General features: G+C 42.4%; 1 protein-coding gene across 4 annotated transcripts in view; it reads left to right on the forward strand.

The window, feature by feature from the left end:
* LOC138975709 (balbiani ring protein 3-like) overlaps positions 1-12,500 on the forward strand; it is an 88,720-nt gene that overhangs the window by 66,034 nt on the left and 10,186 nt on the right. For all 4 annotated transcript variants that reach the window (XM_070348462.1, XM_070348461.1, XM_070348464.1 and 1 more), the window contains 10 exons: positions 1,142-1,216; positions 2,217-2,273; positions 3,583-3,645; positions 4,852-4,923; positions 6,290-6,358; positions 6,795-6,863; positions 8,148-8,213; positions 10,697-10,762; positions 12,063-12,125; positions 12,388-12,447. In XM_070348462.1, the coding sequence (XP_070204563.1) occupies positions 1,142-1,216; positions 2,217-2,273; positions 3,583-3,645; positions 4,852-4,923; positions 6,290-6,358; positions 6,795-6,863; positions 8,148-8,213; positions 10,697-10,762; positions 12,063-12,125; positions 12,388-12,447 (660 nt within the window). The remainder of the gene's footprint in view (positions 1-1,141; positions 1,217-2,216; positions 2,274-3,582; positions 3,646-4,851; positions 4,924-6,289; positions 6,359-6,794; positions 6,864-8,147; positions 8,214-10,696; positions 10,763-12,062; positions 12,126-12,387; positions 12,448-12,500) is intronic.

A 12,500-nucleotide genomic window follows, 5' to 3' on the forward strand; every position in this document is an offset into this window, starting at 1 on the left:
TCTGCTCAGAGCACTGTTGAAGCAACGATTGGTCTTTTTGTCGCAGATAGGGTAATAAACAGTCAAAATATTTACACAATTATCCCACAGATGACAACATATATATATATATAAGGACTGGGTGGCCGAGTGGTAACGCACTTGCGCTCGGAAGCGAGAGGCTGCGAGTTCGACCCTGGGTCAGGGCGTTAGCAATTTTCTCCCCCCTTTCCTAACCTAGGTGGTGGTGGGTTCAAGTGCTAGTCTTTCGGATGAGACGAAAAACCGAGGTCCCTTCGTATACACTACATTGGGGTGTGCACGTTAAAGATCCCACGATTGACAAAAGGGTCTTTCCTGGCAAAATTGTATAGGCATAGATAAAAATGTCCACCAAAATACCCGTGTGACTTGGAATAATAGGCCGTGAAAAGTAGGATATGCGCCGAAATGGCTGCGATCTGCTGGCCGATGTGAATGCGTGATGTAGTGTGTAAAGAAATTCCATCTCACACGGCATAAATAAATCCCTGCGCCTTGAATATGTGCGCGATATAAATTGCATTAAAAAGAATTTTAAAAAAATCCCTGCGCTTAGAACTGTACCCACGGAATACGCGCGATATAAGCCTCATAATTTATTGATTGATTGATTGATTGATATATACCTTTAGTGTTGCCAGCCAAACGAAAGTTAATGCGGTTTGTCAATTCGCATGTCGCGCCAACATATAATTAACATTTCCTGTGATCACGTTCTGGGGCTCAAGGGAATAACGGACCCAAGTACTATGTTTTTCCATTTTCTTCCGTAATCAAATAAAAAAACCAATAAAACATAATTTTCTTTCTCTATGTCTATCTCTGTCTCTCTGTCTCTCTGTCTCTCTGTCTCTCTGTCTGTCTCTCTCTGTCTCTGTCTGTCTCTGTCTGTCTCTGTCTGTCTCTCTCTGTCTCTCTCTGTCTCTCTCTGTCTCTCTCTGTCTGTCTCTCTCTGTCTCTCTCTGTCTCTGTCACTCTCTCTCTCTCTCTCTCTCTCTGTCTATCTCTCTCTCTCTGATTCTCTACGAAAAAAAACAACCCAGTCATGTCATAAAAAACGCTATTTTTAGACATGCATATGTTTAAGTACAGTAACACGTGTTTCAAACTGTGTTTTCAGCACGCAGCCTGCCCTGCACGCTAACGTGTCAATACCCTTACGCAATTGACACCAGTGTCAATCCCTGTCAGTGTGGTGAGTAACATAAAGTTTTGACAGTGGGACCCCCACCCCCATCCCGTTTTTTACACACACACACACACCCTCCCAATGTAAGACTCCCTCCCTTTTAAGACCCTGTTTTCTTAAATTTTCTGTTGATAACCTACCTCTATGAATTCACCCCCCCCCCCCCCCCCCCCACACACACACACACATTTTTTTATGTCCAGATTTTCTAAAATTGGTATGAGTGTTTGAAGAGGGGTACCACAGTACTTACTCAGATTGGTGTGTGTGGGGGTGTGTGTGGGGGTGTGTGTGTTTGTGTGGGGGTGGGGTGTGTGTGCGTGCGTGTGTGTGTGTGTGTGTGTGTGAGTGTGTGTGAGTGTGAGAATGCATGCGTGCGTGCGTGTTTGATTGTGCGTAACTGTGTATTTTTGTGAGTGTTGCGCACGTGCGTGCATGCCAATTAATGTGTAGTCACTTTTAAGAAAGTGTCGAAAATCTTACATAATGAGTTAAGGCGATCTTCACCCTGTGACGTTTCACCATTGCACTGTAACTCTCTGAACTTGATATTCACCCTGTGACGTTTCACCATTGCACTGTTACTCTCTGAACTTGATATTCACCCTGTGACGTTTCACCATTGCACTGTAACTCGCTGAACTTGATATTCACCCTGTGACGTTTCACCATTCCACTGTAACTCTCTGAACTTGATATTCACCCTGTGACGTTTTACCATTGCACTGTAACTCTCTGAACTTGATATTCACCCTGTGACGTTTCACCATTGCACTGTAACTCTCTGAACTTGATATTTACCCTGTGACGTTTCACCATTGCACTGTAACTCTCTGAACTTGATATTCACCCTGTGACGTTTCACCATTGCACTGTAACTCTCTGAACTTGATATTCACCCTGTGACGTTTCACCATTGCACTGTAACTCTCTGAAACTAACATTTCCGACACAACAGTTGTTTATAAATGTTGTTGTTGTTTTATCTCCTTTAATTTTTGTGCAGTATGCCAACGAACTTGCCCCTTCGGCCAAACTTTGAACCAGGACACGTGTTCTTGTGGTAAGTTGCAAGCTTTTACTTGATCCAATAATTTGACAGGCCTTTTGCGGTTTGTGTTCTGTAAGATGAGTCAAGACCAGTACAGGTTGAAGGATTTAAATTGGGAATGGGTTGGTGCCGGTCTAACGAACTCAGATTACTCCTTAACTCAGTTTTCTCACCGGCTTTGTTGATCTTGCATAAACTCCACATTGACTATCCTACCAAAACGGCACACCCATTGGAGGGAGAAAAGCATGTCAGTTTCTTGCGAGTGAAGGAAATTCGTGGTGAAATTCGATAGCTTAATTTTATCTCAAAATATGATAATTACATATATTTTGTAAACGTGCGCCGAGTGGTTACGTCCCTTGAAAATGGAATGTGGAGCTAGTGGTATGACACGGTAGTAATGACGCTCGGCTTGTAAAATGTCGCAAAACTCGGATGTGGCGAAATGGGATAGCGGCGAAACGGGATGGTGCGAAAATGGGATGCTGCGCTGGTGGTATGACACGGAAGTAAAATGACGCTTGTCTTGTAAAATGTCGCAAAAATGGGATGGGGGCGAAATGGGATAACGCCCATATGGGATCTCGCGCAAACGGAATGACGCGCTACCACTCCCTCCACCCCTTCTACCACCAGGACTGACATGGGACAGGAGAGTAAAAATTGGTACAAAATGTTTACTCGGGAGTAGGCCTACACCTGTCGTGGGGAGTAATTTTCTCGTAATAGGGGGGGGGGGAGTAATTTTTTGTTATCTATTTGTCAGGGGAGTAATATTTTCGAACGAAATTTTTACTCGGAGTAAACCTGTCGTGGGGAGTAATTTGCTCGTGTTAGGGTGGAGTAATTTTTTCGGAAAGGGAGTAAAAGTTTCATACGAAATGTTTACTCCGGAATAAAAATCTCGTGGGAGTAATTTTCTCGTGTTACACCGGGATTGTTTTGAAGGGTGACAGACTGAAAAGCGGGGTACGTTGATTGTGCGTGTTGTTTGTTCCGGAAATCGTTCTGTCTGTTTCGCTTGTCTCCCTGCTTGTGTGTGTTTATGTGTCTGTCTGTCTGTCTGTCTGTCTGTCTGTCTGTCTGTCTGTCTGTCCCGTGTTCTGCTGTTCCAGTCTGTCTGTCTTTCTCTCTCTCACCCTGTGTCCGATGTGTCTGAAAACACCTCCTCGCGGAGGGGTTTTGCAGCCAGCGCAGTGAAGATAAAGACGGAAAATTTTCTCGGCTCGCGCGGCAGCAAGCAGGATGTCTCTGATCTGTCTGTGTGTGTGTGTGTGTGTCTCTATAGTTTTCAATTATATGTCTTTACAACTTGCAGGGTGCACCAATACAGTGCAGTGTAACTCAGGCCAAAGGTTTGACGACCAGACTTGTGGTTGTGGTACGTGATTACGTTTATCGCTTTTTTTTCTCTCAAGTTTTGACTAAATGTTGTAACATAGACGGAGAATCGAGACGAAAGGTCGTGGTGTATGTATATGTGTGTGTGTTTGTGTGTGTGTATAAAGCGATTTAAAAAAAACCTGCTCGACCGATCTGCATGAAACTCTACATGGGAGTTTCTGGGTATGATATTCCCCTGATGTTGTTTTCTTTTTTTAGGAAAGGTGCCTTAAATGACGTCATATCCGGCTTTTTGTGAAAGTTGAGGCAGCACTGTCACACCCTAATTTTTCAACCAAATTAAATTACATTTGGGTCAAGCAATTTTCGACAAAGTCCGGACTATTGGATTGTATTTCACTTCGAAAGCTTAAAAATTAGTTAATTTGTTTGCTCATTAAAGTTGTCATGAAAATCGATTTTTTGGAAGCAGATTAAAAAATGACTGCGTTATATTCCTCATCTTCTCCGGAATTCAAACATTTATAGATATGTCATGGTAACTCTAAAACTCTGCTCAGAATGAAAGGAAATAGGTTCAGTAAGTACTACGGTCGCATGTTTCGCGGAGACGAGCGTGACCCGTCTCGGTCTTCGGGAATGGTTAGCCGAGACTATCTAAATACAGTCTTGGCTACGACTGGTTTGTCGTGTTGAACTTTAAGTTTGATACCGACTGACTAAATGTCTTTATATCGCTTCACGCGACTTGTTTTGTTTTTCTATTTTTTTATTTTTATTTTTCAATTACCTTTTTTTACCTCAGATGTTAGAATTCATCTCTAGTTTTAAAATACTGTTCTTTCGTTTTGTCCTTTGAATGTGCGAGTGTGTATGTGTGTTTGTAAGTGTGTGTGTGTGTGTGTGTGTGTGTGTGTGTGTGTGTGTGTGTGTGTGTGTGTGTGTGTGTGTGTGTGTGTGCATGCATGCGGGTTTACGTGCGTGCGTATATGTGTGTGCGTGCGTGTGTGCTTGTAAGTGTGTGTGTGTGTGTGTGCGTGTGAGAGAGAATTATAAGTGTGCCGCGTATGTGCGTGCGTGCGTGCGTGTGAGTAGCCTACATTTGAACGTACCTGCGTGCATTCGCGTCTGCGTGTGTGCATGTGTGTGCGTGCGAGCGCCTCTGTGTGTGTGTATTTATATACTGATTTATACAAGGACTCGTGCGCATGGATAAAACTGAGAGCTCTTTTTGACTGTTCAGTGAACAAAGACTGCACGCAGACTATTCAGTGCGCAACCGGGACTCGCTTTGATGAGATCAACTGTGAATGCGGTAAGTTCACGTTGCGCTTTCAAGTTCTCCAACTTAACTCTGTCTTTTCAAAATATTCGTCCGTTTGTTACAATATCGGTGTGTTTTGGTGGGGTGGGGTTAGACTTTACCCCCCGCGCGTTAGGGGGAGTCCCATATTGGTTGGGACGAGAAAGAATTTACCCGATGCTACCCAGCATGTCGTAAGAGGCGACTAACGGATTCTGTTTCTCCTTTTACCCTTGTTAAGTGTTTCTTGTATAGAATATAGTCAATGTTTGTAAAGATTTTAGTCAAGCAGTTTGTAAGAAATGTTAAGTCCTTTGTACTGGAAACTTGCATTCTCCCAGTAAGGTCATATATTGTACTACGTTGCAAGCCCCTGGAGCAATTTTTTGATTAGTGCTTTTGTGAACAAGAAACAATTAACAAGTGGCTCTATCCCATCTCCCCCCTTTCCCCTATCCCATCTCCCCCCTTTCCCCTATCCCATCTCCCCCCTTTCCCCGTCGCGATATAACCTTGAATGGTTGAAAACGACGTTAAACACCAAATAAAGAAAGAAAGGTTAGACTTTGGATGCAGGGTAGTCGTGGGGGACGAGGGGAAATGTTTGACAGGGGGGAGGGGGGTGTGCGTAGCCTGCTGAGGGGGTTTCGTCATCCGCGTCGTTGTTATTGTTGTCGTAAACTGATAGGTGTTTGTAATTTGGTTGTGCAACTGACAGTGTGTGTGTGTGTGTGTGTGTGTGTGTGTGTGTGTGTGTGTGTGTGTGTGTGTGTGTGTGTGTGTGTGTAAATGTGTGTGTGTAAATGTTTGTGTAAATGTGTGTGTGTGTGTGTGTGTGTGTGTGTGTGTGTAAATGTGTGTATGTTTGTATGTGTGTAAATATGTGTGTGTGTGTGTGTGTGTGTGTGTGTGTGTGTGTGTTTGTGTGTGTTTGTTTGATGTACTTTTCGGTTTGTTGTTTTCTTGGTCGCTCTCTGATCAATCGTTGTTGTCAAACTTCTCCTTTAACAAATCATAAATGTGCTTGTTTAGAAAGTAAGTATCTTTGTTTGTAAGTTTCTAAACCCTCTTTTTACTCTCTTTTGCAAACCGGTAAGGAAAACACCGTCTGTCGTGTTTAAATTTAGAAGCAAATGGTGCAGATGTGACGCATTACCGCTCAACTGCGATAATGAAAAAATCAATACTCTGACAAGGGAAATAACCACTGTGTGTTTCCTTTTGAAGTGCAGCAAGATGATTGCCTCCCCTGGAGACGATTGTCTCAGATTTGGTGTATTTGTTATGCCTTGCATGTTCTGATTTTTTTGTTGATTTTTTTTATTTAATACTTCCGGCAGTCAAGGGGTTTAAGGTCTATACTTCTTTACTGTTTCAGTCTCCATTTGCAGCCAGACGCAGAACTGCCAGGCTGGTACAGTCTTCAACCCACTGACTTGCAACTGTGGTGAGTAAGCCTTGCTGGTGTCTGTCCAAAGAGCGATTTTGTAACATTGAGCAAAACACTATTAACAGCAGTAGCAGCAACAACAACAACAACAACAACAACAACAACAACAACAACAACAGCAGCAGCAGCAGCAAAAACAGCGTGTTTTTTTTTCATAAAAATAATAATATTTACTCCAACAATATTAAAACAAAAGCATTAACAACAACAACGATAAAACCAACAACAACAACCCAGAATTTTGACCTAAGTGGACAAACTAGATGCACGTGTGACAAATAACAATCATAGGTGGTCACTTTTCTCTTGATGTTTCTTCTTTATAGTCAAGACCGTTAAAATCAAAACAGTGATTTTTCTTAGTAATCCAGCCACTTAAAATTGTGTATGCAATGAAACAATCATGCCATCTTGTTTTTATTTTTGTCCGTAGATTACCAAGGCTGTCAGCCAACGACTTGTAGCCCAGGGTATGAGTTTGATGAGAATGCGTGCCAGTGTGGTAAGTGTCTCTCCTTTTTTCCAAATGTGTTGTGTGCGTGTGTGGGTGTGTTTGTGTGTGCGTGTGTGTGCGAGTATGTGTGTGTGTGTGTGTGTGTTTGGGTGTGTGTGTGTGTGTGTGTGTGTGTGTGTGTGTGTGTGTTGGGTGTGTGTGTGTGTGTGTGTGTGTGTTTGGGTGTGTGTGTGTGTGTGTGTGTTTGGGTGTGTGTGTGTGTGTGTGTGTGTGTGTGTTGGGTGTGTGAGTGTGTGTGCTTGTGTTTGGGTGTGTGTGTGTATGTCTGTGTTTGGGTGTGTGTGTGTGTGTGTTTGGGTGTGTGCGTGTGTGTGCGAGTATGTGTGTGTGTGTGTGTTTGTGTGTGTGTGTGTGTGTTTGTGTGTGTGTCCGTTTTGCTATTGTACATCGCCGTGAGCTCTGGCAAGAACGGGCGATTAATAACTGTTTATTATTTTTATTTTCATCATCAACATGTGTTTATTTCGCTTTCCGTATTGTCGATATTAACGTTCAGACAATACTTGACTGAATAACTTAACGAGGGCGGAGGAGACCTTAATTGTCTCCCGATGTATGTATGTGTGTGTGTGTGTGTGTGTCACGGTGTGTGTGTGTGTCACGGTGTGTGCGTGTGTCACGGTGTGTGTGTGGTGGGAGGGGGGCGGGGTAGTAGGGTTGCGTGTCAGTGTGTGTGTCATTGTTTTTCTGTCTGACGGTGGGCAAGGGAGGGGTGCGTGCGTAATGGTTTAATGAATGTGTGTAGGGGGGGGGGGGGGGAGGGTCAATAAGCCATCACATTTTTTTGTTCATTGGCTCTTTGCTTAAAACGATAATAGCCATGCGTATATTTATGATTTGCAGATCTGTATTGATGATTGATTAATTTATTGATCGAATGATTGATTGGTTGGTGGCCCGTGAGATAGGTTGATGGATTGATTGGTTCATTCGTTCGTTCGTTCGTTCGTTCGTTCGTTCGTTCGTTCGTTCATTCACTTAACAATTGATTTGCATATGTATTCATTAACTCTTTGTATACCGATTAACCCCTTTATTTGTATTTTAATGATCATGGAAATCATTGCTATGATTTAAACATTGATGTGTATGTGTACGCATTTAAGCATGAATGGATTGATAAATAGATGCACTGATTGATGCAATAACCGAATGATTGGTTGATTGAGTGGTTGATTGATTGATTTATGGATTGATTGAGTGGTTGATTGATCGATTGATTGATTGATTGATTGATTGATTGATTGATTGATTGATGTGTGTTGTTTGCAGTTGTTTGCCGTCAGAAAGTACAATGTCAATCCGGAACTTACTACGATGAAACTCGTTGTCAATGTGGTAAGTATACACACACACACGTACATACACACACACACACACACACACACACACACACACACACACACACACACACACACACACACACACGCGCACACACACACACACACACACACACACACACATACTCGTTCTCTCTCTCTCTCACACATACACACACACACACGCGCGCACACATACACACAGACACAAACACACACAAACACAAACACACACACACACACACACACACACACACACACACACACACACACACACACACACACACACAGGCAAATGAAAGAAAGCATCAGTGTTGATAAATAAGATCACGACGTCAACAAAACCAGAAACAAAAATCGTCTTGATCATTATTGTTGCCACTATCCGTGTCGTTGTTGTTGTTTTTGTTGGTGGTGGTGGTGTTGGTGGTGCTGTTGATGATGTTGATGATGTTGTTGATGATTGTAACAATACCATTCAGTTTTGCATATCGTCTTCGTTACTTAAAGTCACAGTGCGCCTCCCGTAAACCATCACAGATACTGTCAGGCTTTTACACACAGTACAAACATCCTTCCATTTGAACGCTCACCAAACCGGAACATCCTAGGTGCCCTACGTAAAGAGCGAGCATTTTTCAAAGAATTAATTTTGCGGATTGTGTCAGAGACAATCGGACCGTGGTGCGTTTTGGCGCTAGACCTAACTATTAAAATCTAAATACTAAATTGACAGCTTCTTACACAAACATTCTTAAATCATAAAAGAATTATTTTTTCATCAAGACAAGATCAGTACAATTCGAAGTTTTGAAAGTTTGAAAAAAGAAACGTCCGGAAGCATGGTCACGCAAGGTCGTGGTTCTCGTAGCAGACGACGGTTTATGTCTATCGCCAGTTTCTCTGAAAAGTCAAAAGCCATCGCGAGAGTTCTTGTGAACCACAGCCGTTTGTTTCGTGCATATAGTGAGAGGTACATAATAACGTGCTATTGCAGATAAGCTCACAGCGAGTCGCATTCAAATTACTAACTGACGACTGCATTGTGAAAAAGGGAAACTGGATCAGACGGGTTCACGATGGCTCAGGGGTAAGATAAACCACGCAAAAATAAATTCTTTGAAAATTGCTCGCTCTTTACGGAGGGCACCTAGGATGTTCTCAAGCGGTGAGTGTTTAAATGAAAGGGTGTTTGTACTGTGTGTAAAAGCCTGACAGTATCTGTGATGGTTTACGGGAGGCTTACTGTGCCTTTAATTTTGTCGTCGGTATGATTAACAGGGGCGGATCTGGGTTTTGAAAGGGGGGGGGGTGCAAAGTTCTTTTTTTTTTTTTTGTATCTTATCAGCGAAGGCGCGAAGCGCCGAACCGATGGCGCGAAGCGCCGAGCATGCTAGGGGGGGTCCCCGGAATTTTTTTTTAAAAAGGAAGCAAAATTGTGCAATCTGGTGCAATCTGAGCGTGTAAAGTGCTATTTTCAGGTGATACATTTTTCTTCTTTTTTTTTTTTTTTTTTTTTTTTTTGGTCCCGCTGGGGGGAGGTGCAATTGCACCCATTGCACTTCCTCCAGATCCGCCCCTGATTAACGTCATCGTCATTCAGTATAGTAATAGATATTGCCGTCGTCATCATCATCGTCAACATCACCGTTAACGTCGTCGTCAGTTATGATGTCATCATCCTCGTCATCGTTAATATTGTCGTAACCACTTTCATCACCAGCCTCGTCATATTCGTCGCTACTTTTACTAGGTTGTTTTCGAACGAAGTTAATTGTGTTACTGTTCGTGTGTGTATCTAGTGAGAACATTTGTACTGTTATCTTGTTCTAATCGTCCTGACCCGCAGTCTCCTGTTCCATTTACAACATTCTTGTTTTAGGACGAATTCCGGAAATAACTCTGTCGGGTCAGTTTATATCGGTTGTAAAAGAGTGAATACTCTTGCATTGAGTGAGGCAATTTTTACACCCCCGGTATAGGGGTGTGTATAGGTTTCGCTCGATGTGTTTGTTTGTTTGTTTGTGTTCGCATATAGATCTCAAGAATGAACGGACCGATCGTCACCAAACTTGGTGAACAGGTTCTATACATTCCTGAGACGGTCCTTACAAAAATTGGACCAGTCAAACACACGGTTAGGGAGTTATTGGTGGATTAAAATTATACAAGGACTTATAGAGGAACATCTTAATGGTCAAAGGGAAATAACCATTCTCACTCAGTCACTGACACCAACTGAGAAGGTTATTTCCCTTTGACGGGGGTGTTTTTCCTACCTCGTAGGAATTTCTTGTTTAACACGTGCTCCTTGTCCACGTGTTTCAGACGCACCCCTCGTTATTTACTTGCCCATAATGTCACGTGAGAAAGTTTGACTCCCGAATAAGCAAGAGTATTCACTCTAGCTTTCACAACCCATGCAGACCTGACTTTCCGAACATCGTCTATTCACCAACGCTCAGACAGCTACCTGCTAACAGACTAAATGCTGTTTTGCAGTGAGCACTTGCAATTTGCAATGCTATGACGCCAGCACAGTTCTGGATCAGAGTTTGTGTCAGTGTGGTAAGTAAGGACAGTTTATGCAATCTGCAACACACTTTAGACAATGCAGTACAATCCAATACAATTCGATACAATACGCTACGACACAATACAATGCAATGCAATGCAAACAATACCATACAATTCAATTGTCATTCACGGTGTGAATAACAATACATGTGTTCTGTATGGCTTTCCTGCTGTGAATACATGTGTTCTCTGCGTGTCTTTCCTGGTGTGAAGGCCATGTATTCTGTTTGTCTTTCCTGGTGTTAATACATGTATAATGTATATATTTCCTTGTGTGACTACATGTAGTCTGTGTGTCTTTTTTGGTGTGAATACGTCATGTGTTCTCTGTGTCTTTTCTGGTGTGAATATAATGTTATATACATTCTGTTTGTCTTTCCCCGTGTGAATGCATGGACATGTATTATGTGTGCTTGACCTGGTGTGAATAATTATGTGTTTGACTTAGCTTTCCTGGTGTGAATATGTGTTTGACTTAGCTTTCCTGGTGTGAATATGTGTTTGACTTAGCTTTCCTGGTGTGAATATGTGTTTGACTTAGCTTTCCTGGTGTGAATATGTGTTTGACTTAGCTTTCCTGGTGTGAATATGTGTTTGACTTAGCTTTCCTGGTGTGAATATGTGTTTGACTTAGCTTTCCTGGTGTGAATATGTGTTTGACTTAGCTTTCCTGGTGTGAATATGTGCATTCTGTTTGACCTTCAAGGTGTAAATACATGTATTGTATTTGTGTTTTTCTTGGGGTAAACGCCTGTATTCTGTTTGTCATTCCTGGTGTGAAGACATGTGTTCTGATTGTCTTTCCTGGCGTGAATATGTGTATTCTGTTTGACCTTCAAGGTGTAAATACATGTATTGTATTTGTGTTTTTCTTGGAGTAAACGCCTGTATTCTGTTTGTCATTCCTGGTGTGAAGACATGTGTTCTGATTGTCTTTCCTGGTGTGAATATGTGTATTCTATGTGTCCTGGTGTGAATACATTTATATATATATTCTGTTTATCATTTCTGGAGTGAAAACATATAAGCTTTTTTTTCCTTCCAGGTGTGAATACGTGTATTGTGTTTGTTTTCCTGATGTAAACGCATGTGTTCTGATTGTTATTCCTGGTGTGAATACATGCATTCCGTTTGTAGTCTTTCCTTTTGTGAATACATGTATTCTGTTTTTCTTTCCAGCATGCTGTGAATGCGTGTATTCTGTTTGTATGTCCTGTTGGAATTTGTGTATTCTGTTTGTCTTTCATGGTGTAAATACATGTATTATATGGTTTTTCGTATTTTACTGCAGTGCCCAGGTGTAATGTTCAGTGTAACACACAGCAAACTCTGGACACCAATACCTGCACTTGTCGTGAGTAGTTTTGTCATTAGATACTAAGGAGGGGGGGCGGGGTTTGATGTGTGTGTGGGGGGGGGGGTGTGTTTGTGTGTATGTGTTGGTGTGTGTGTGTGTGTGTGTGTATGTGTGTGGGTGTGTCTGTGTCTGTGTGCCTGTGTGCCTGTGTTTGTGTCTGTTTTTGTGTCTGTTTTTGTGTTGTCTCTTCATACAAGTTCACTCGGTTTGACTTGTCCTTCGTTGTGCTGAATGTTACGGTTATTTTCTGATTGGCCAGGCTGCACGCAAGGCTGTAGCGCCAACGACGACCAGGATCCCAACACCTGTTTCTGCACTCGTGAGTCTCCTCTTCTTGTTGTTGTTTTTGGTGGTGGTGGTGGTGGTGCTGCT

Source organism: Littorina saxatilis, linkage group LG9, assembly GCF_037325665.1.
Source record: "Littorina saxatilis isolate snail1 linkage group LG9, US_GU_Lsax_2.0, whole genome shotgun sequence".
Classification (NCBI taxonomy): domain Eukaryota; kingdom Metazoa; phylum Mollusca; class Gastropoda; order Littorinimorpha; family Littorinidae; genus Littorina; species Littorina saxatilis.